The sequence below is a fragment of the Dromiciops gliroides genome, chromosome 2 (genome assembly GCF_019393635.1).
Source record: "Dromiciops gliroides isolate mDroGli1 chromosome 2, mDroGli1.pri, whole genome shotgun sequence".
In the NCBI taxonomy this organism is placed as follows: domain Eukaryota; kingdom Metazoa; phylum Chordata; class Mammalia; order Microbiotheria; family Microbiotheriidae; genus Dromiciops; species Dromiciops gliroides.
Genome location: NC_057862.1, coordinates 250,827,202 through 250,852,624, shown reverse-complemented (window position 1 = coordinate 250,852,624; position 25,423 = coordinate 250,827,202). Strand labels below are relative to the sequence as shown.

The window sequence follows — 25,423 nt, the reverse complement described above, 5'->3', positions numbered from 1 at the left end:
AGTGTTTCTTAACGTATAGTAATCTTCTATCACTTTCATGGATCACAGCTTGAGCCTTTCCCCAATCACTGAGCATCAACTCTATTTCCAATTCTTTGCTTGTATCAAAAAAGTGTTGCTATAAATATTTGGGGGAGGGTGGGTATACTGTATGCTTATTTCTTTTTGACCTCTGGGGATAGATGCCCATCAGTAGCATCTCAGGGTCAGAATGTACGGAAGTTTTAGTCACTTCCTTAACATATCTCTGAATTATTTTGCAGAATGTTTAGAACAATTCACAGATCCACTAACAAGGCATTAGTGTTCTGTTCCTTTCTCAGACAATCTTAAATTGGTTATTTCCATCTTTTGTTATCTTTGCTAGTTTGTTGCTATAAGGAAAAGACCCTTAGAATCATTTTGATTTGCATTTCGTTTCATTAGTGACTTGGATCAATCTTTTGATTGTTTGCTAATAGTCTGTATTTCTTTTGAGAACTATTTGTTCATATTCTTTATAAATTTATTCATTGGTGAATGATTTTTGTTGTTATATAGTTGTGTTAGTTCCCTACATATGTTGGAAGTCAGAACCTTATCAGACATTGGATACAAAGACTTTTTTTTCCTTCAGTCGTTTCACTTCTTATTCTAGTTGTCTTAATTTTGTTCATTTAAAATTTCACATTTTTATATTCTATGACAACACTAAGTTGCTATTATTATTATTACTCCCACTACCTAGAAGAGCACAAAATGGGCCGAAGTTCCCACCTACATTGGAAGTCCTGGGAAAACTGTGGTCATGCAGAGGGAGAGACACCAAAGCACAGATGCAAAAGCACTAAGAAGAGTTTGGGAGACTTTGATAATAAAAGACAAAGCTGGCAACTTTGTGTTCATAGTGCTAATGCTTAAAGTGTGTGTGTGTGTGTGTGTGTGTGTGTGTGCGTGTATAATAACAATCAAGAGATTGTGGGAAGAGTTTCAAGCTGCCATTGCAAGTGGCCCAGGCTGGAAACCTGAGTTTCTAAGACATGCTAGTCATCTCTACTCTACAAATGGAGAATTTCAAGAGAAATTAGAAACTTTAAGGGTGACCCAAAATGGAGAAGCTGGAAGAAACAAGAATTTGGCTTATTAAGGGCTAAAATTCTAGCTAAACTATCTAAAATATCTAATGAGTGGTAGCAAATAAATTATAAGCTTTAGCAAGAGTTAGACTTTTAAGCATTTATTAAGGAGAATAAGAATTTGGTAAAGAGAGAGAAAGGCCTAGATTCCTATCTATTAAAAGGAGAGCACATTTCTAGCTCCGGTCTCCACCAGAGTCCAAAGGAAAGACCGCGAGACCGAGCGCTAGTCTCTTCCTTCTTCCTCCCACTACCCAACGTCACTTCCTGATGCCAAAGAAAAGACTCCTGGTCTTGCCTTCAAAGACCTTTGCTTCATGGGCGGAACTCTTCTACAGTAAGTCTCCAGCAGGTGGCGTCATTCCAATCATTACAGGCTTCTGGTTGAGAGAATTGATGTAATATTTAAGAATTCCAGGTAGACATGACATCTCTCATCACAGCAACATTGTTCAAGGCTGAGTTGTGATGCTAGCTTAGAACAGTAAGAAATGAAGCTTACTGTCACTGAAGGGCATACTATTTTTAACAGTTGCCCAATGAAACAATTCAAACAAACCAAATGGAAAGATATAGGTCAGGGATGAGAGTAGACTTTTCCAGAGACCAGACCTTTATGTAGAGTGAAAAAGGTAACTAAAATGTGAATGAATGAACATTGAAGAGATGTTGGAAGTAGTGGTATGGTCTACAGGGCACAGTTGCAGAGCAGAACTGCAGTGACACACCCAGAAGTTATGGGGCTTCACAGTGAAAGATAAAATTGAGGTAAGGTTCTCAGAGGACTGAGGCTCTAACCAGTCCTGTAAGTGTTGCCAGCCCAAATGCACATTGGGTTAAAAGAGAACTCAATGATCTTAGAAAAACATGGATAGACTTGAACAAAATAATGAAAAGCAAAATGAGCAGAACCAAGAGAATGTTGTATACAGTAATAGCAATACTGTTTTAAGAACAACATTGAATGGGGGGCAGCTAGGTGGCACAGTGGATAGAGCACCGGCCCTGGAGTCAGGAGTACCTGAGTTCAAATCTGGCCTCAGACACTTAACACTTACTAGCTGTGTGACCCTGGGCAAGTCACTTAACCCCAATTGCCTCACTAAAAAAAAAAAAAAAAAAAAAAGAACAACATTGAATGAATGTCATTTTCATAATTATATATGAAGGAAAATACTATCTGCATCCAGAGAAAGAATTGACAAACAGAAGTAGGTAGAGAATGATTTTACGTATATTTACATATTTGTATCTACTGATAGCCATTTCTAGAATTGGGGCGGGGGGAGGGAAAGAAAAGGCATTTACATGATAAATCTCTTATATATTTAAAAGTAATAGCAAGTTGTACATAACAGATTTGCAGTTTCATGTACAATTATCTTTTTAAAAATTCTATGTTATGAAAATGCCTTTTAATTTCATAAATTAAAAATAGATTAAAAATTTTTTTTGAAAAGGTACTAATCATTATGTTCTAGAAAATATTTTATATTGACAAAAGGGTTTATTCTCTTCAAGATCTATAGGAACAGGGGGCAGCTAGGTGGCGCAGTGGATAAAGCACCGGCCCTGGATTAAGGAGTACCTTAGTTCAAATCCGGCCTCAAACACTTGACACTTCGTAGCTGTGTGACTCTGGGCAAGTCACTTAACCCCCATTGCCCAGCAAGAAAAAAAAAAAAAGATCTATAGGAACAGGATACTGTAGTTAAATCTAAGATTGACCAAAATAGCAGAATTCTTACCAGAAATGAAGTAACTAAGACATAAATTCTTTGAATTGTATCTCAAGGCAAAGAACTTAGCATACATTAATTTTGTCTTTTAGGTTGGAATGGAAGTGCTCCAGGCACTAAAATATGTAGCACTGGTACTTTTTGCCAAGCTGTCATAATCACTGTTCTCTCCAAGTACAAGAACCCTGATGGGCTTTGCACCCAGTCATAGCTGTAGTCTCAAGCCTTAGGATCCATCTGCCAAGCAAAATAGAAACATAATACTTCCAGCTGAAATATTTTTTTGATTGACTAGGGATTTTAGCTTCCAGCTCAATATTCATTCTTCAACTTCCTTCAAAATAGGATGATTATATTTTGCAATTTTATATTCATGTATTATTTATATTTGCTTCTCATAACTTGTTGTGGCCAACTTCACTTAAGAGGATAGGACCATGTCTTTTATTTCTTTTGTACCCCCTACCTCATCTGGAATAGGGCTGAGCACTCAATTTATGATGATTGATTGATTGATTTTTTTAAAACGATGATTGATTTATACTGAAATATTTGATCACTTTGGGTCCATTTCATTCATAACTTCTAACCCATATTTTTTGAGTGACCTTGGTAATCTATTATTGGCTCTTACAAGCCAACAATCTACAGTTTCATAGCTCCAATAAAGGTTTATACTTAGACTGAGAAAAAAAATACTAACTAGATTAATCCTAGTGGTGAATGCCTTTATAAGCCATAGAATCATAGAAACTTAAGAGCTGAAGAGGTCATCTAGACCAACTCTTAACTGAGAAATGAAACTGCTCTGTAACGATCCTGATGAGTAGTCACCTACCTTTTTCTGAAGATCCTTAAAGATCTCCAATGACTGGGAACTGATGCCCCCTCTAGTCAGTCATTTATGGACAGCTCTAATTGTCAGGGAGTTATTTCTTTAAATTAAGCTGAAATTTGCTTCTCTTGAACTTCCAAACCTTCATTCTAATTCTGCCCTCTAGGGGTAAGAATGGGTTTATTCTATTTTTTTTTTTTTTAGTGAGGCAATGAAGGTTAAGTGACTTGCCCAGGGTCACACAGCTAGTAAGTATTAAGTGTCTGAGGCCGGATTTGAACTCAGGTACTCCTGATTCCAGGGCTGGTGCTCTATCCACTGCACCACCTAGCTGCCCCCATTATAAACTCTTTAAATATTTGAAGACTCTGATGATGTTTATTTTTAGTCTTTTCTTCTTTGGGCTAAATATCTATAACTCTTCTCAAGCAATCCTCATATGATATCAATTCCCTAACAATCCTGATTTTAAAAAAGGGTCAAAGTCTCATAATATTCTATACACTCATGACATGAAAGGAATACACCAATCTTCATACTCCCATAATCATCTGATGAAGGAAGAGTATAGAGACTATTACTACCCCTGCACCCCCCAACCCCCCTCAGCAATGTTGAAGGAGCACTGGATAGCTAGCCTACCTGGATTCTAGTCTTGACTTTGCAACTTGCTGGCTATGTAAGTTTGGGTATATTGCTCTTAGGGCTGATTTCCTTATTTATAAAAATGGACTTTCTCTGCCTTCTCTCTTAGCAGCAGAACTCACTTTGTACTTTATTGAGAAAATAGAGACCACCACTGTGAACTTCCTCTCCTCCAAACCACAAAATCTCTCTATATCATCCCATCTCCTCCTTTGATTCAGGCTCTGAGGCTTTGTCAAGGCCAACATGTTTACTTGTGCCCTTGATCCCACTGACTCTCCCAAGAGCTTGTCCTTCAATCATTCCACATCGCAGTTTCAAAGTCTATATACTGGTTTCTCCTTTGTTGCCAACAAACATGTCCAAATCTTCTCATCCCCCCAAAGCCTTTGTTTTTGTCACTTGTCCCTGTCACCCCCTCACACTATTATCCTTTGCTTCATCTTTTCATAGACAAATTCCTAGGAAAAGTCATTTGTTTTTGTTACATCCACTTTCTTGCCTCCCATTCACTTTTCAACTCCTGTAAGCTAATTTTCAACCCCATTGCCCTGTCCAAGCATTTCTTAACTGCTCCATTTGATGACCCCTTTCTTAATACTCATCCTACCTCACTTGACTGTAGCTTTTGCCATCCTTGGTCACCATCCATTCTGGGACACTCTCTATTTCCTTGTTTTTTATGACATGGTTACCTTCCTTATTCTACTCCTACAGGTCTGCAAGATCAACTATCTCCTGATCCCTATGCATGGGCATAGCCCAATGGGTTCTATGGTGTAACCAAATTATCCAAATAGCTGTTCACAGAACCTCTCATTGTCTCCATAACTAGAATTTACTTCTTCATCTCTGCCTCTTAGAACTCTTAGTTTCATTTGAGGTTCATCTCAGGAACCAATTCCTGAAAATGATTTTCCTCATTTCCACCTCCTACCAATTAGTTTTCTCTCACTCTTTGCCTCTTTTTCTCTTTCTCTCTCCTCTCCTGTCCTGTCTCCTCCTCTTCTCCTTCTCCTTCTTCTTCCTCTCTCTCCCTCCCTTCCTTTTCTCTCTCTGCCCTTATTCACAAAGACTCATATAAAAGCTTATTGTATTGACTGCTTTATCTGCCAGGAGAAAGTAAGCTCTTAGAGGGTTAGAGGCTTTTCAATTTTTTGGATAAGGTTTTTGTATATGTGCTTTGTACATAGTAGGTGCTTATTAAATGTTCTTGAGTGTATGAATTAATTCCCTTCTAGCTCTAATGAACTAAATATGAGATAATCAAAAAATTATAGTTAATAAACATATCAATTTAAGCTAATACTTTCAATTCTTCCCCACTAAACTTTTTTTGGTGGGGTGGGGCAATGAGTATTAAATGACTTACACAGGGTCACACAGCTAGTAAGTGTCAAATGTCTGGGGTCGGATTTGAACTCAGGTCCTCCTGAATCCAGGACTGGTGCTTCATCCACTGTACCACCTAGCTGCTCCCCACCCCAACTAAACTTCCAAATTCGAACTCAGGTACTCCTGACTCCTGGGCCGGTGCTCTATCCACTGCACCATATAGCTGCCCCTAAACTTTTTAATAGAAATGTCAAGAATGGCTAGCAGGTGCATTCTTTTTTTTTTTTTTTAGTGAGGCAATTGGGGTTAAGTGACTTGTCCAGGGCCACACAGCTAGTAAGTATTAAGTGTCTGAGGCCAGATTTGAACTCAGGTCCTCCTGAATCCAGGGCCGGTGCTCTATCCACTGCACCATCTAGCTGCCCCTAGCAGGTACATTCTTAAGCAAAGGATATAGGTTATTTTAAAAAGATAAAATTGTTATTTTCCATTACTTGGAAATGAAAAGCTTGTATACAAACAAAATTTATTTAAAAAGAATAAGGAAGGGGGGCAGCTAGGTGGTGCAGTGGATAAAGCACCGGCCCTGAATCCAGGAGGACCTGAGTTTAAATCTGGCCTCAGACACTTGACACTTACTAGCTGTATGACCCTGGACAAGTCACTTAAACCCAATTGCCCCACAAAAAAAGAAGAAGAAAAAGAAGAAGAAGGTTAAAAAAAAAAAGACTATATAATCATGGGGGCAGCCAGGTAGTACAGTAGATAGAGCACTGGTCCTGGATTCAGGAGGACCTGAGTTCAAATCCGGTCTCAGACATTTGACACTTACTAGCTGTGTGACCCTGGGCAAGTCACTTAACCCTCATTGCCCTGCAAAACAAAAACAAAAACAAAAACAAGAATATATAATCATTCTCCACTAGATAAGTGCTTATATTATATGAACAAAGCATTCTTAACAGAAGGGGAAAAAACCCCAACTTATTAGCAACTGTATGTAAGATTGCTCCAAATCACTAATAATAAGAGAAATGCAAATCAAAACATCTTGAGGTTTGATCTTCCACCCAACCAACTGGCAAAGATGACTAAATGTAAGCTATTCAATGATTGGATACAGATGAAACATTTTTTAAATTATACAAAAGAGAGCAGAGAATGAAATTCAGAAGGAGACATAGACCAGAAGGATAGTTTTATTATTATCATGGCAAATTTCTAAGAACTGAATGAAAGAAATTTCTGGTCTCATATATGATTATGATTATTTTTTAAAACAAAGTTGCTACACTAGAAATAAAATGATCAACCTCAAAGAGCTCATACAAAGACAGATACACTAATGACTAGTGCTGAACTGAAAATTGATCTAACCATTCTGGACAGCCATTTAGAATCACGAAAAAAAGGTGAGTAAAATGTCTATACAGAGATTCCAGTGCCATGCTTGTGCTGCCAGAGATTAAAGATAAAAAGATATAGCAGTACTATTTTTTTTTTGGTAGCAGCAAAGAATTGGACACAATTTTGATGCCCATCAACTGAAGGCTGGTTAAACAAGTCTTGGTATGTGAAAATAATGGAATGTTTTTGTTCTGTAAGAAACAATGAGGATGAAAAATACAGGGAAGATTGGGGAGACTTTCATGAACTGATTCAAATAGAAGCAGAGCAGGGTAACAAAATATGCAGTCTGCAGCAATATAAGGGGAAAGAACAACAATAGAAAATTGAATGCGAAATCAAAATGATTGGCCTCAAAGAACTCCTATGAGAACATACCTCTTTCCTTTCTTTGAAAAGAGTTAAGGGGATTATGCATGTAGGATACTACTGAGCTGATTCCTGGCCTCCCCCCACCCCTTCATTATAATAGAGATGACTTTTGGGGAAGGAAAGATTGGTAAGGAAGATACTGGAAAATGTGATGTAAAATTTAAAGATTAATATTTTAAAAAGCAAACAAACTAACAATTGTGAAGAAAAAAAACCCAAGAAGCAGCCAAAATGACACCTTGAATTTTAGTTCCACTAATTTCTCACCCATGTTCTAGAGCTACATTCCACAATGAAATGGCTAAAATCCAGGCAAATGCAGAAATGAAAAGCAAAGGTACCAAATTAATTCACAAAATAATGTACCCTGAAAATTGTGTTACCTCCATTTTAAAAAAGAAAACCTGGAGCTAAGAGGGCAAACAATTACTCCAGATCTGTTGATAACCAGCAGCATGGGGAATAAAGTCAGTCAGTTAGGCCATTAGAAATCCTGGATAATATTTCCCTTTTAAAAAATCACTAATATAATGAAAAAAAAAAGAAAAAAAGAAGGGAAAAGAAAACCTGAAAATTTAATAATTCTCCTTTTTTATACCCCAAATTAATTACCTCAGGAAATTACTAAGCATTAGAGGGAACATAATGTTCATGCTTGTTGTCTACTTTAATCTCTGTCAACAGCAAACTGCAGCAAATGAACTGCAAGCAAATTTGAAGTAATCACTGCTCAGAACATGGAAAAACCACAATTATCAAATAGATTGAAAGGAGCCTCTCCAGATAAATTTTCGAGGTTCACTAAAACAATACATTACATTTCTGTTCTTGATTTTTTTCAATTCTTGGATTATGGATCAGCTGCATGAATTAATGTGTGTAATTTGTGGGGTCTGTCCCCTGCTCATCACAATAATTTAGCCCAGGACATTTCAGGCTCCCAGAATAGACCACTGTCTGGGGCCTGGACAAATTCAATCCTCAGAAGTTTATGCTCAGCACCCCTTTCAGAAATCAAAGGAATTTCCAGGGTTTTCCAGTTTTACTCACCACTATCCTCACCTAACCCAGAATCACAAAGCTTCTTCCACAAACGCAGGATGCCACAGCAATTCAAAGCAAGACACAAAGATTTCCCTCCAACAGCCAAGTTTGCTGTTTCCTTCCTAACCCCCAGCCCTGGCAGAAGCTCAGTGACTGGCCTGGCCTTCCTGTTTCTGCCAGATGCTAAGTAATCATGCATGGAAAAGAAAACAACATTGAAGGTGTCAGCTGAAATGCAGTCAAAGCTGGATACTACCTTGGCCAAACTCTATTCCTGAAGAAAGAACATGGGGAAACTTAATGTTTATTATTCCAAAGCATTTCCAAAGCACTTTTACATTTGCAAGTCTCAGAATGACTTTTCAGAAATATTCCTCTCAATAGCCCTTTGAGAAAAGTGAATCTGAGTTTTAGCTTCAGTCTGCAAGTCTGTAAAAAATAAGAGAATGTAATCGACTTTGCCCAAGTTGGGTGGGTTAGTGATGAAGTTGAATTTAGAATGTGTAGACCTGAAACTGATGATTATTCAAATCCCTCATACTGCCTGATACAATTTCTAGAAATACTTTTCAAAGGTTACTTCCATACCTACATGCCTATGAAAAATGATGTTTTCTGACTGTGAAATATATCAATGAAGTCAACAAATACCAAAGATTAATTTTAATTTTGAAGAATTTTAATTTTTATAATTTTACTATAATTTCTTCTACCTGTATAAATGTAAATAAAATACAAATAATTATAAATTGCTAGCATTTCTATAATCCCTACTACATAACAGGTGCTATGCTTTACAAATATTATCTCATAAAAAAACAAAAAAAAGACCCTTAAACTTTATTTCATTTGATCCTGACAACAACGATAGGAGGTAGGTGCTATTATTATCTTAATTTTATAGCTGAGGAAATTGAGGCAGACAGAGGTTAAGTGACATGCCCAAGGTTACACTGCTAGTGAGTGTCTGAGGATAGATTTGAACCCAAGTCTTCCTGACCCTAGGCCCAATGTTAATTAGTATAATTATAAGCAGATATTATTTTACTTCGAAATAAAAATTTTCCTCGGACTAGCTCTAATATGTGCAAATCCACCCTCCATTGATGCAGCTTAGATCATAGATTCAAGACACTGGCTACACAAAGATTAAAAGGTAACACAGTCCCTGCTCTCTAAAAGCCTACATCCTGGAATCTTTTGCCTGCTTTGACTTTCAAATCATATCCATCTTACCTCTATTTAATTCTAGGTAACCTTCACTGTCTGCTTTTTCAAAATCTTAGCTCTCAGGATAGAAGGAAAAAAAGACTGCAACGTTCTGCTAACGGCATCTACTACAAATTTCATGCTGTGTAGTTTAAGCTGCCCTTTATTACATTCCATAGAAGAAATGGTCAGAACTCTTCAGTTCTCCTTAAACTCTTGCCGCGTATTCCTCTTGCTTTCATGCTGATGGTCTCATCTATTTTACTAAGAAAATCAAGGTGAACTCCTTCAACTCCCTCTCATTATGCCTCAAAACCCTCTCAATATCTTTAATGTTATTGTACTCCTTCCCTCTTATCTCTGAAGAGGTGGCCTACCTGTCCAAGGCTGACCTCTCCACCTGCCTCCTCTGGGGTCTTTTGGTCCCTCCTTCCAGCAACTTCAAACCCCTCCGTTTCTGCTCTCTCTTTTCTTTTGGCACATTGCCTTGCTCATTTTATAGACACATAGACAATATAGATACATTGTACAAAGATGCTGGTTGAAATAAATTATTGACAAATCTGGTATCCCCTTCCCAACAACAACCAAAACCAAATGATCCCAGATGCTTTCCTTAACCACCACCTCCTCTTTTGGTTTCTGTGAGAGAAATCCTTGATCTTTCCGAGTATCTATCCTCTTATCTCTCTCACTACTCCATTTCCAGCTATTGTTTGTTGTTCAGTCATTTTTCAGCTATGTCTGACTCTTCGTAACCCTATTTGGGGTTTTCTTGGCAAAGATACTGGAATGATTTGCCATTTCCTTCTCCAGCTTATTTTATAGATACTGACTAGGAAACTGAGGCAGACAGGGTTAAGTGACTTGCCCAGGGTCACACAGCTAGTGTCTGAGGCTGAATCTGAACTCAGGAAGATGTCTTCCTGACTCCATTCCCAACACCCTATCCACCATACCACCTAGCTACCTTTATTTCCAGCTAGTCTCTCTTTTTCTTTTGTCCCCTTAATGTGGTATTTCCCCAAAGTTTTGTTGCTGGCTTTCTTTCCTCTCTCTTAACACTCTCTTTGGCTGGCTGCTCATTCAGATTATCACTCTCCCACCCCATCTTAGGCAAATTTCAAAGTTCACCCAAGAGCTAAAATTGCTAAGAATCCAAAAGAGGTGGTCACTTTTGGTTGAGGTGGTGGGCAGGACCTGAGAAGGCTTCATAAAGAGGAAGCATTTGAACTGGGGCTTAAAAAATAGGAGGAAGCTTTCAATTAGTAGAGATTCAGGCAGGCTGGGGGGCAGTAGGGAAGAGGATAGTAAATAACACCTTCCAAGAATAAAAAAGACAAAAACAAAAGCAGGAAAGTACAGGAGCTATTCAGGGAATGGCAAATAACTGAATGTGTCTGGAGCTTAGGGCACATGCTAGAAGATAATGTGGGATAAGCTGGAAAGGTAGGTTGCAATCAGAATGTAGGAGGCCTAGAATGCCAGGCTAATGAGTCTGGGATTTATATTGTAGGTAATGGGAATCTACTGAAAGTTTTTGGGCAGGGAAGTGATCTGGTTGGAGTGGTACATTAGCAAGACCAAGGCTTGAAGTAGACATAGAATAGAGGTTGTGAGACTAATTAGGATGCTATTTACATGGCCTAGGTGCAAGGCCTGAGCTAGGGTAGGGCAGCTAGTTGACAAAGTGGATACAGAACTGGGCATGGAATTAGCAAGACTCATCTTCATGAATTCAAATCTGGCCTCAGACACTTGTCTGATCCTGGGCAAGTCACTTAGCCAGCCTCCTTTCCTCATCTGTAAAGTGAGTTGGAGTAGAAAATGGCAAACTGCTCTAGTAAAACCCTAAAATTGAGTCACAAAGAGTCTGAAATGACTGAATAACAAAAACAGGGTGATCGGCAAAGGGAATGAAAAGGAAAGGAAAGGTGCAAGAGGAATTTTAAAGATATAATGGTTAGATATTTTAGAGATTTAATGGATTAGATATCTCAGGAGAGGAAAGAGAAGTCAAAGATAATTTAAAGATATTGATCTTGGATGACTAAAAGATTAGTGTCACCATTAACAGAAAGAAGTCAGAAGAAAAGGCAGTATTTGGTGGAAAGCTCAGTTTTGAACATATTAAATTTGAGGAGTTGGCAAGAAATCTGGAAACCAGTAGGAAATTCACTTATGGAATTCGGGAGAGAAACAGGGACTAAAGACTGATATAAATGTCAACCAACTACATAGAGATGACTGATGAAGAAACGGGAAGAAAGGAAACAGGCATTTATTAGGTATCTCTTATGTGCCAAGCACTGTGCTAATAAGCACTTTACAAATATTATCTCATTTGATGCTTGCAATAAGTCAAGAAGGCAAGTGATGCTATTATTTTCATCTTGTAGTTGAGGAAACTGAGGAAGATAGAAGTTAGGAGACTTGTCCATGATCATTCAGTGTCTGAAACTGGATGTGTACTCAGATATTTCTGACTTCAGGTCCAGTACTGTATCTACCATACCACCTATCTAACTCTATGAGAAAAGTTGTGTAATGTATGACTTATATTGAATTGCTTGATTTCATAGGGAGGGTAGAGGAGGGCGCGAGGAAGAAAAATTTAGAACACAGAGTTAGCTCAAAGACCTTAATCTCATCAGAGTGGGCTCAAGGAGGGAATAACATACACACCTAATTGGGAGGAGTAATCTATTTAACCCTACCGGAAAGTAGGAGGGGAAGAGGATAAGGAGGGAAGGGTGAATGAAGGGAGGGTAGAGTGGGGGAGGGGGCAGTCAGTAGCAAAACACTTTTGAGGAGGAATAATGTAAAAGAAGATAGAAAATAGAATAAATATCATGGGAAGGGAATAGGACGGAGGGAAATAGTATGATTGACTATAATGGCAAAACATATGGTACCTACTTTGCTGGGCTATCGTGAAGAAAATTCTTTGTCAAGTTTAAGGTACTATATAAAAGTTATGATGAACAGGATGCTATCAGAAAAACCTGGAAAGACCTACATGAACTGAAGCAGAGTAAAATGTACTGTATACAAAATAACAGCAATGGTATAAGATGATCTGCTGGGGAGCAAGTGGTTATTTTCAGCAATGTGATGATCTAATATAACTCTGAAGGACTTATGAAAATTGCAGTACATCTACAGAGAAAGAACTGATGATATTTGAAAACAAACACATTTTTTTTTTTGGACAACTCCTTAATCTGAAGATTTGTTTTTATCTGTTTTCTCTCACAACCTAGCTAATGTGGAGATGTTTTCCATGACTACTCATGTATAACTTATATTGAATTGCTTGAGTTCTTGGGGGTGGGGGGTAGGAAGGGAGGGAGGAAGAGAAGTTGGAACACAAAGTTTTAAAAAATTGATATAAAAAGAATTTTAAAAATTGATGTCAAAATTTATTTTTACATGTAATTTGGAAAATAAAATTCTAAACAGAAAAAAAGAAAAGAAAAGCTGTGTAATGCCTTCTACTTAGTAGGACCTTAAAATGCTGAGTTCAAAGGGAGGAGAAAAAACAACCCAACCCTGTTTAAATCCTATGTGATATAATAAGAACTGAAAAACAGTATAGACAAATGATGTATTTGTCTCCACTCACCCCATGAGTAGGAGGTGTTTTTTCATAACATACAATGTAAGCCTTCTGAAATCCATCTCATCTGGGTAAAATGATACTGTGGAGGCTCTGAGGTGGTGTCAGACTATACTTCTAAACTACAATGCTGTTTTGTTTGGGAACATCTGAGAAGGCAGTTTGTTACTGAAAACTATGAGCCTCTGCCAACAACTCAAGTTTTGCTACTTTGGCAAGGACTCATGCAAACTGACATTCGAACAAAGGAGATAAATGAACAGTAGCTGAGATTTGCAAATTCTACTGACCTGGACAGAGCATAATGTAGTAATTGGGACCTTTCTCTGAAAGGAACTGATAGCCAGTGGACCAAGGACATTAGTAGAGAGTGAGAACACTGGATTTTTGTCACTTTTAAGGGAGAATCTGCACAGATTTCAGTGGCACAGATAAAACTCAGGCAGGGCTCAGAACAGACCTTCCACAAAGAAACACCAGATTTAAATTGAAGCATTAAGAAAATATGATGAATTACATCAATTCATTTCACTGAAGAGGTGGTCCAATCCACTCGAAGCTTGCCAGTATAGTATGGTTTTTGAAGCTCATAATAAAAACAGGCTCTGTAGTATCCAGCACAAATGTTGTCTTATGTTCACTGCTCTATATTCCCTTTTGTCAGCTATTAAAAAACATTTCCTAACTGTGAATGAAGTGATTTAGTTTGTGTTCAGTGGCCCACCTGACTGGTGTTTACTCTTCCTTTCTCCTACCTCTAAAGGTTCTTTTTTCCCTTGTGCTGACCAGCCGAGGAAGAGAATATAAAAGCTTTAGACAATTTGATAAAATGGAGAGTATCACGAGATTGATCTTTTCGGTCACACTTATGACAATGAAACCTCTGCTCCAAAGCCTTCTCCAGTCTTTTCAGCTGAAAATTTGCCCCTTGACTGATCTGATACTAAGATCTTATGCACAATATTTTCTTTTTCTTCCTATTAGTCATGTTGTGAAAGAAAACACAGACCCCCCCACCAAAAAAAAAAAACCACCCAATAAAAATAAAGTAAAAACAGTATGCTTCAACCTGCATTCAGACTTCATCAATTCTTTCTCTGGAGGTGGATAGCACCTTTCATTGTAAGTCTGTTGGAATTGTCTTGCATCATTGTAAGCTAAGTCATTCACAGCTGATCATTGTTATGATATTGCTGTTAACTGTGTATAAGTATCTGGTTTTGCTTACTTCACTTTGCTCATATGTCTTTCCAGATTTTTCTGAAACTATCCAGCTCTTCGTTTCTTTCAGCACAATTGTATTCCATCACAATCATATACCACAACTTGTTCAGCCATTCCCCAATTGATGAGGATCCCTTCAATTTCCAATTATCATGCACGATATTTTCATTATAACACATCCATACCCTTGCATTCTGGGAAATCCTTATCTACAAATTCCATGGTGGGTCTATGAAACTCCTTGGGGTCCCCTTCATCTGCCTTCTAATTTTTCTTGGGTATCTACATAGCATAAAGATGATTCATTTGCTATTTTTCAATTTCATTAAATGAGCAGCCTAATTCCTTTTTCAGTCACACAGTTGACAATACACTGTATGCCATTTTTTTCATGCCAAGTCTATTCTGGCCACCTAGGTTCAAAGCCTAGGACTTTTCATTCTCATCCCCCCACTCCCCTCTTCCATATACAGTGAGATACAAAGGTTTGCCAAGTCTACCTCCACAAAATCCTTTATATCCCTCCCTTTGTCTCCACCCTAATTCAGACGTTAATCTCCTTTTGCCTAGACTATTGCAGTAGTCCAGATAGCTCCTTGAATTCAGTCTCTCCCTGCCTTCCATCTTCCACAGAGCTGTTGAACCATGATTCCTGAAAGCATAGGGCTGATCATATCACTCCTCTGTTCACTTCAACGGATTTATATTGCCTCTAGAATAAAATCCAAACTCTACTGGCATTTAAAGTCCTTCATAATTTAGCTCCAACCTATCCTTCCAGGCTGACTATACATTAATCCCTAGCATATTCTCCACATTACAGTCACACTAGCCTACTTGCTATTCCCTAGTGCTCTAATAAATGATGAATATGATGAAAAAAGAGAGGCATGGTAAGATTTATATGAACTGATAAAGTGAAGTAAGCAGAACTAGGAAAACAATATGCACAATGACAAAAAATGGAAAGAAAAACAATAAAAATTTTAAAAGGATTGTTATAAAATTTACATGATTGTTTAGCTCTGAAGGAGAAAGGTAAAAATTGAAGAGATGGAGGACTATAGGTCGGGAATAACTCATAAAGTGTCACACTTGGTTGATGTGCTGGTTTGGTCTTGATAAACTGTTTCCCCCTCTCTTTTTTATTCTTTGTTATAAGGGATGGCTGTCTGGAGAAATCTGAGGGGAGATATAGATTTGGAAATGAAGGTGATATAAAATAAGAAGGTAGCAATAAAATGCTGATTGAATTGAATGATTAATACTCTGCAACTTACTTCTAGTCATGCGTCTTTCTACTGTCCTCGGGATCACTTAAATTGAACTCAGGTCCTTACAGAATCACATTATCTCTCTCATCAGGATAAAAAAAAATACTGTATTTACCCTGCAACTCTTGATAACTCTGGGCTCTTGGTTTTAAAGGGGCTAAAAAGAAAATGGCCCTGCTTCTTTAATATAATGAAATTCCATTCTGTAGATATGAGAGAACTTCTCCCTATACTTAAAACTATTTTTGTTCTGTGACCTTTAGTCTATCCACATCTTCTTGTTCTCATATTCTACTCTCCCTCTCCATATTGTAGAAGGTAGGATTACTTACTTTCATGAACTTGACATCCTACTCAAACTGGTCCATTAGCTGTACACTGTATAGAACATTTCATCTCCTGTCTTTGTGCTTTTGCACAGTCCGTCCCCCATGAATGCCCTCTACTTTATCTCCCTCTCCAGTGCCTTGCACAGTAATCTGCACAAAGGAAATGTTTACTAGTTGTTTTTCTTTCCTCCCTAAGATGGTAAACTAAGTCATTAATTTTGACCTAGCCCTTAGTCACTGAATGGCCATTGCTTCAGACAAACCGCGAGAGACCTTAATTTAAAAAGGCCAAGGTCACCCACTACATCCTCAGCCATTTCCAGTTGTCTTAACTCTTGTCTTGCCACTGAACTCCAATGACTCCTGGAGGAGAGAGTGAGGCTGATGACTTTGTGTAGTTCTGCCTCATTTAAACCCAATTCACAAGCAAGTCAAGACATCACCCTTGTGATGTCATTGGTCTTCTTCAAGTACGAAGGATGATCAACAACAAGAATGCTCTCCTCATGCCTGCATCTTAAAATCTATAGCTTCCTTCAAGGCTGAACAGTTTAAAAGTCTTAGGCAAGAAAATAAAGGTAAAAGGGGCACTGACTTTTCCACATTACTACCCACTGAGGCAAGGTATTACAAAGAGAAAAGTTAGTTTGTGAGGTACACAAATGACTAAGAAGGTAGTGTTTGGCAATGGGATTTGGATTTCTGGATCATGGCATGAAATACTAGGAAATAAATTCCTGGCCAAAGATGTAGCATACATAAATATAAATGACTGCTAAGAATGTATTTGCCAGGTGTCTTGAAAAATCTAATCAAAAGGGATTTAAATTAAAAGGAATGGGGGAGGAAGAAAACTGCCAAGCTAGATATCATTGGGAATAGCTACAATGAAGGAAGAGAAATAGCAGTTGGTAAAGGCACCTTATCAAAATATCAAGAACACAGACTATGGACTGAAAAGATGCACATTCAAATCCTACCTCCAATGGTTACTCCCTTTAGGGCTTTGAGGAAGTGACTTTATATATGTGGGCCTCAGTTTCCTAGACTATTTAGTCTATTTTTAGTCCTAGATATGTCCCTTTCATAAGTTTATGCTCTTATGATCCTATGAGAAGTTCATAGGAGACAAAATTCTAAGAAAACAATGGGTAAAATCCATGACCTCAAATGTCTTTATGCCTAGGACAGATAACTTATCAGTATCCAAAGTGATCTGGAGAGGTTGGTATTGGGCTGAATATAAGAAGTGAATATCAGTGTGTACAAATTAAATTGCAGGACTTTGTAAACAAGGTATAATTACCACAAAAATCTGAATTGTGATATAAATGCATATAGAAAAAGAGGGAAGAAAAAAGAGATTACGTTTTAACTCTCATCTGTGAGAATGTAAAAAAAAAAACAAAAAGGAAAAAACTCCTTTTAATTCAGAGGGAACTGCTGCTGCTAATTATTTTTCTTTTTCTTTAAAAAAAAAAAACACTCCAATTCAGACCCTCTTAGGTAGAAATGTTTGTTGTTGGTATTCAGTACTGTCCAAGTCTTTATGACTCCATTTGGGATTTTCTTGGCAGAGATACAGGAATGTTTTGCCATTTTCTTCTCCAGCTCTTTTTTACAGATGAGGAACTGAAACAAACATGGTTAAATGACCTGCCCAGGTTCACACAACTAGTAAATGTCCGAGGCCAGATTTGAATTGAGGAAGAGGAATATTCCTGACTCCAGGCCTGGCACTCTATCCACTGCTCCCCCATCAGCCCAACCAATTCATCTTTTAGATGGAAATAAAATATCCCAATAGTCTTAGTGTAAATTTTAAGGGTTTTTTTTTTGGCTTTTTCTATTTTTCTTTTCTTTTCTTTTTAAATAAAGTATTTTATTTTTTTCCTGTCACATGTAAAGATAGTTCTCAACTTTTGTTTATATAAGCTTTCCAATTTCAGATTTTTCTCCCTCCCTCCCCTCCCTCTCCCCTCCCTTAGACAGCAGGTAATCTGACATAGGTTTTATATATATATATATATATATATATACACACACACACACACACACATACACACATATATATATATACACACACACACACATACACACATATATATATATATAAAATAACATTAAACCTCTTTCTGCACTAGTCATGTTATAAGAGAAAAATCAGAGCAATGATGAAAAACCTCAAAATAGAAAAATCCAGGGAAAAAAAAAGAAGAATTGTGGAGTATAGATGCTAAATTTTAAGTTTTAATACCTTAACTATTAAAATGACTTTGTGGCAATGACTGCCATCTAGTGGCCTAACTTGAATTAGCTACTAGGAAAAATGCAGCAATTAAACTTAAGGTCTGAAACTCTGAAGACAGCTTCTGTTGTTCAGATAATTTCACAAATGCATATATTCTGATATACTGGATAATCTGCAATGCTTCCTGAAAACATCTAGTGTGTAATAATGTATTCAAATGGCTCCGAATATTTCTCAAAAGAGTTCATTCCTTTCCTAATATTTTCCCCACTTTACTGTTAGCATCATCTGAAGTTTCAGAAGCAATTTTTTTTTTTTTACATAACCCTAGGTAAGATGTTTCCCAGAAGTCAAAAATGGAAATTTAAAAAAAATTGTTCCAATAGTTAGAAGAAATATCAGACAAAGAAATATTTATTATCCAGGTTTAAATATTGCCAGCTGATTAAAGACTATTTAGGTTGCTAGAGTTAAGGAGATGGGTTAGATTTCCTGCTTTTTACTTGCTCACCACATGACATTAGGCATTAAACACTTCCTCTCTCTACAAATAAAATAAGTTTCCTTGTTGCTAATATTTGTGTGCTACCTACCTTATGTGGTTGCTTTTCACTCATTTGTAAAATGGGACAATAAGAGCACCTAACCTCCCAGGGTTGCTGTGAGTATAAAATGAGATGTGTGAAAGCCCTTTGCAAATATTAAAGTGTCATAGAAATGCTATAATTATTAGCTATTATTGTTGTGAGGAAATTACTTTGGAAACCTTACCACTGTAAGGTTTATTACATAGCACTCTATGTAATAATAATATCTGAAACTTTACAGTGTGTAAAGATGCATAAAATGCTTTACACATGTTTTCTCCTACGACACTGATAGTCATCTTGTAAATCATGGACTATAGGCAGAGATGTGCTAGAAAATGTTTCCCTAAAACTTTGAAGAGCAGACTTTAAAAAATCCTACATAATCAACAAAACAACAAATCAAGCTCTGATTTGCCACATTTGCCAATCTGAGGTATAAATGCTCGCACTAAAATTTAACAATAAGCTCTCCAAAGTCAGTTTCAGATGGCTTAGCATCTCCCTAACTGTAAGTCTTATTATCCTTCTTCGTGGAAGAAGAAATTGAAGCTCCAAATGTTAAATAACTTGTCCCATGGTCAAACAGCTAGTCAAAATCAAAAACCAGAATCAAATTTATCATTTTCTTGATTCCCAAGACCATTCCCCTACTATGCCACAAGGTACTGATAATCAATAAAGGGCTATAGAAATGAAGTTCATTGTTATCACTTAGATGTTTCATCATGGCATGGAGCTGATTCTTGTTCCTACCAAGCTGGAAATGCTTCAAGTTTACTGGTACTATAATTGAATGAGTAGCAAGTGACCTGGAAACAGACTCTTAATCAAACTATTATTCAAGGACCAGTCTTTCCAAATTTTCATCATAGTGTTTATCACCCCTGATGTCAACAGTTTCTACTATAAACATCTCATGAAGATTATATGGAGTTCAGTGTGAATTAGTGAGAATAGGCACATTGATGAAATAATGGATTATTAAAGTATTGTTATTATTATTATCTAGTCTCTAAATAAACCACTTCTATGAGTACAGGCACTGGGAAAGAAACCTGATGTTTCATTTCATGCTACCCAAGCAAGATGGAGAATATATTTATACATGTTGATTTACCTCAACAGAATGCAAGTTTCTTGAGGGCATGGACTTTAACTTTTTAATTTCTATATTCCCAATGTGCATAGTGCTTGATGCATAATAAATAGGTGCTGGATAAATGCTTGAATGAAGATGAGGGACAAGATGATGGAAGGAAGCATGGAATATTACAAAAGTGACATCACTGTGTAAACAGGTAATTCTGACCAAGGTTTTACTAAATCTTTGGTCTAAATATTTCTTTCCCTTATATCATAAGATAAAATAGAATATAAAGCATATTATAACTTAAAAGAAAGAAGACAGTATATTTAGCCAAAGAGAATTGGAGTCAGAGGAAAAGTAGGGCCAAAGAAGGAACAGAGTAGATTCCTTTCATTTATTCATTCATTTGGCTAAACAATTATTATCTACAAAGGATTGTGATAGACACCAGGCTGCATAATACAAAAGGCTTTCAAGGGTATAGGCCTGTTTAGAGAAGAAAGTGGTAGGGTTCATTCACTTGGATTGGTTTTCTACTACACTGGATCCTTGTACCTCATTTTCAGGTTATTCTTCAATGCATGAATCATATCTGGAATCAATAGAGCATCCCACTGGTCCTTTTAACAATTTTTTGCCAGAGGAGTTTCCCCAGGGGATTCTACAATGGTTTCCAACTCTTTGGCTGCAGAATTATTATAAGAGGTCCATCTGATTAAATGATTCAGAATAATAAGTAAACATACCTCCAATAGACAGATATTTCTTCAGTAGAAAGTAATCTCCTTGAGAGCAGGGATTGTCTTATTTTTGTATTTATATCCCCAGTGACTAACCCAGTGTCTGACATGTGATGGCATTTAATGAATACTTATTGATTCATAAATTGATTGAAGAAATTCTCTCTCAAATATAGATGTATATCCAAATACTCACACATATATATACATATACAAACACATATATTACTATTTTCAAATGCACATAGATGCAACTGTGATGAATGAAATACAAATTCATTTAAAAGTTCTACTCTATTTATAATAGCATATTGTCATTATACATATTACATATATATATACATATATATATATACACACACATGGGTGTTTTGTTTTGTTTTGGTTTTTTGTTTGTTTTTGGCGGGGCAATGAGGGTTAAGTGACTTGCCCAGGGTCACACATCTAGTAAGTGTCAAGTGTTTGAGGCTAGATTTGAACTCAGGTCCTCCTGAATTCAGGGCCAGTGCTTTATCCACTGTGCCACCTAGCTGCCCCGTCATTATATATTTTTTCCCAACCAACAGACATTAAGAATAGTACAACTAGGGGGAGGCTAGCTTAACTAGCTGTGTGACCCTGGGCAAGTCACTTAACCCCCATTGCCTCACCAAAAAACCAAAAAAAGAATAGTACAACTAATAGTACCAATAATTAGTAATAGTACAATTAATCATAAAAGGGTAAGTTGAATTTTTTTAAATAAAAAAGGTTCCACCCACTAGAAAAGTATGGGGAAGTATGGCTCTGTATCGAATTGGCCCTTCTGGGCTTATTCTGGTTATGGGATTCGGGATTGGCAGTCCTGACTCTGACCCAGAACTATACAGAGAACTGGGAACAGTGTTCAGCAAAACTCACAAGGACAATTCTCCAACATGCATTTTGATTTAAAATTTTTGTATAATCATTAAATCCTTTATGTGAAAGTTTTCAAATGGTCTCTAACCCATCTACCAGTAAATCAGCATTAGTAAATGGATGGAAAATATTCCCTACCCAATGTCATAGAGCCACAGGCAGGCGCAGGAATGGGTCTGCTAGTTTAATACTTAGTACAGAACCTTTTATTGCATTACTGTGATCTAGGTAAAGCTGGGTTAAAGAAAATTCTAATAATATGTTGCCTTTATATTCTCCATATACAATTACTTTCAACTTCTATAGGAGAAGACCAAATCATACTTACAGGGGTCTGAAAGCAGCAGAATAATTGGGTAAGGAAGGGGTGATTTCGGGCCAGGGCCAGGATCCTTTTCTCTGTCATTGTGCATTCTACATCATCATCCTGGAGGATCACATCCTTCTTCAATACTTTCACAGCATAGAGATTGCCAGTCTCTTTTATTCTGGCAAGCATCACCTATTGCACAACATAAATCAGGAATGTTAGAGAACACACATCATGGATGCAACTGGGAAAAAAGAAGGGAAGCATGGTACTAGATATGAACTTGGGTTTGAATCTTGGCTCTACTACTTATTACCTGTGTGTCCTGGGGAAAGATAGCCCATTCTGTGCCTCAGTTTCCCCAGTTGTAAAATGAGGGGTTTGGAAAAGATGACTTCAAAGGGGCCCTTTGAGTTCTAAATCTATGCTTCTACAGTCATACAAGTACCATTCAGTAAAAATAACAATCACTTATTAATTTGAGACAAAACTAACCTTCCCAAAACTGCCTTTTCCCAACATTCGGATGAATTCAAAATCTTCAATACCAAGGCGGTTAGATGAGGATACACCAATACCATTGCCTTCTTTTATACTTTCCTTTCCTTGTCGCTTCAGGGGTGACCTGGAAATTAGCTTCTGCAGGGGAAAGAAGCAAAAAAGAGTTACTCAGAAATCTCAAAGGGAGTATATGATACTCTAAAACTGGCAAGATATCCTCTATAGGGGTATCATCTACATCCCAATAAAACATTCATAAAGGAATTGCTTCAGTTTGATATATGGCCATGTTCCTCCATACAAAGCTCCATCAACACCAGTTCCTGATTTGTGGTGATTTACTATCATTTCTGGCGGAAACTTTTTAAAGATGGAACCTCTGAGGAACTTCAGCATAGTCATCAAATTTCAAGAGTGCCACCTGCTGGCCATTTCCTAGGGGAGCAGCCTTCACACTTGGACTGAGTATTTTAAGATCTGAGAACTGCCACCATATCTAAACGGAGAATGTGTTCAGCCAAACATGGCTAACCCCACCAAGTTCATACCCTTTTCTTATAATATAATCACAATTACTGCCTCCTTCCCCCCAAATGATAAGAAGCTTTTTGGAAGTCAAAATGATTTGTGATTTTTTTTCAGGTTTCTCATATTCATGGCATTTATAATAGTGAATCTACCACTTTGCAGATCAAAAGTCTAAAATGTCTATGGCTTTTAGCCCTTTTAGCCAATGAAATCTACATTAGCAACTGTAAAGAAAGGTTTGCCATTTGACCTCTGCGTACTGGACCAGAAATCCAGATAACTATTAACTGAGTAAATGAAATGGTACCAGACAACCCTCAGCTTAGTCAGAAAGCACATTTAACTATTATTCTCTTCCAACTGAAAAAAAAAAAAACCAAAAAAATTTTATGAGTATTAAAACTATTAACTCATATTTCATTTCCTGGTCAGGTGAGGAGGTGGTTATGCTGGTGATAGTGGGAATGGGGATGGGGATACAAGAACAGAACTCAAAGTTTCATAGCAGTGTTGGGGTTTTTAATGGCATTTTCTTTTATCCTCTATTTGTCCAGGCTCTTTGATTTTTATTTTATTTTAAAAGATAAATGTTTTAATGATTCTCCTTTAAAAATCACCATCATTTCCTAATGACTCCACTACACCACAGAACATTTTCCATGTAACAAAACATAATACAATAAAACAAAGCAACATATTGCCAATGTGTTCAAATGTATGCTTCATTATATATGTATTACATTATATTATCATAATATATAACATGTATATGTACATGTATATTGAATATTGCTCTTATAACCCACCACCCCTCTGATGCAAAGGCAGTATGCATCCCCATATTAACATTTACCTACAGACCCCTGTTTGGACTACTGAGGAGAGTAGTATATTCTCCCCCTCTGGAACTTATTCTGTCTATCCCAGTCAAATTGGGACAAAGAGAGTATAACAGGATCAACAAGGGAGGGGGGCAAGGTGAAGGAGAGGATGTTTCTAAGGTAGAAAGATCTATTATGGAACCCCATTTCCATATTTTTCATAAGAACATCACGAAAAACTTTATCAAATACCCTAAGAAAATCAATTCCCAACTATTTCAGGGGCTTTGTGTGTGTGTGTGTGTGTGTGTGTGTTATAAATTAGGTTTACAAAATAAAGATAAATAATATATAAATAAATTGAAAAATATAGAATAATTATAAAAAGATGGTATATGAATTATGATATAACAAATACAATAATATTTGCCGTATAATTATTAAAATGGCCATAAATAATAAATAAACATATCAATATGTAAATAAAATAAAGATAAAAATATTTTCTTGAAGTTTATTTTTAGAATATAATAAAACATTTTTGAGTGTTTATCTTATATTTTCCAACTCTGGTGAAGTCATTTATTGTTGTTGTTTTAAAATTTGGTTGAGGCTATAGAAATTTTTTAATGTATAACCCTATTTTGACCTTTAATTTATAACATTAATTTCTTCAATTTTTTTTTGGTCATAATTCCACAGAAGTGGAAGAAGTGTGTAATTTTTTGAAACTCGAAGTATGGATTTCTACCTTTATCCTGGTTTAAGTTCATCTTATTTGAGTTTGTCTCCTATTGCTAGCCTAGTAAAATATATTTTTTCTTGATGTCTGATTCTGTCATCCATTACATTCAGTAACCTTTCCTTGCTCTGAGTCATCTGAAAAATTTATAACCATGCTTTTTCTGTTTTCATCCAAGATGTTAATAAAAATGCTGAACAGGATAAGGCCAAGGACAGGTTCGCCTAGCATCCAAAGGAAACCTATTCCAGAGTGGGACTGATAAAAAAACAAATTGATCATAGCATAGTTCAACTAGATATGAATTTATTTAACTATAGTGTCATCAAGCACACGTTTTTCTCCATCTTGCCCACAAGAATATCAAGAGGTATTGCAATATATTTTGCTGAGATCTAGATATACCATATTTGTAGCATTCCCCTGATTAGGTCTAAAGACTATAAAAAAATAATGAAGTTAGTTTGGCTTCACTTCTTTTAGAATTCCTGCTGGCTTCTGCTAGTTACTAATTTTTCTATCTACTTCCAAATCATCTAATGAATTATCTGTCCTAGAATGTTACCTTATATTGATGTTAAGTTCATTGGACTCTAGTCTCATAAGCTACCATATCTCCATTCTTGAAAAATGGGGTAGTTGCTTGTCTCACAGTATTTCTCTGTGATTTTCCAAAGACTAATGCTAGTGGCTCCATTATCACATCTATAGAATAGTGTTGGGGAAGGCGCACAAAGGTGGGAATCATTTTAGCTCTGCCATACTAGCTCTGTGACCTTAGGCAAGCTAGTTAACTTCTTTTAAGC

General features: G+C 36.8%; 1 protein-coding gene across 1 annotated transcript in view; it reads right to left on the bottom strand.

The window, feature by feature from the left end:
* PRKCH (protein kinase C eta) overlaps positions 1-25,423 on the bottom strand; it is a 290,916-nt gene that overhangs the window by 100,450 nt on the left and 165,043 nt on the right. The window contains exons 8-9 of the mRNA XM_043990361.1: positions 22,521-22,664; positions 22,044-22,217 (exon numbers count right to left, since the gene is read on the bottom strand). Coding sequence (XP_043846296.1) covers positions 22,044-22,217; positions 22,521-22,664 — 318 coding nt within the window. The remainder of the gene's footprint in view (positions 1-22,043; positions 22,218-22,520; positions 22,665-25,423) is intronic.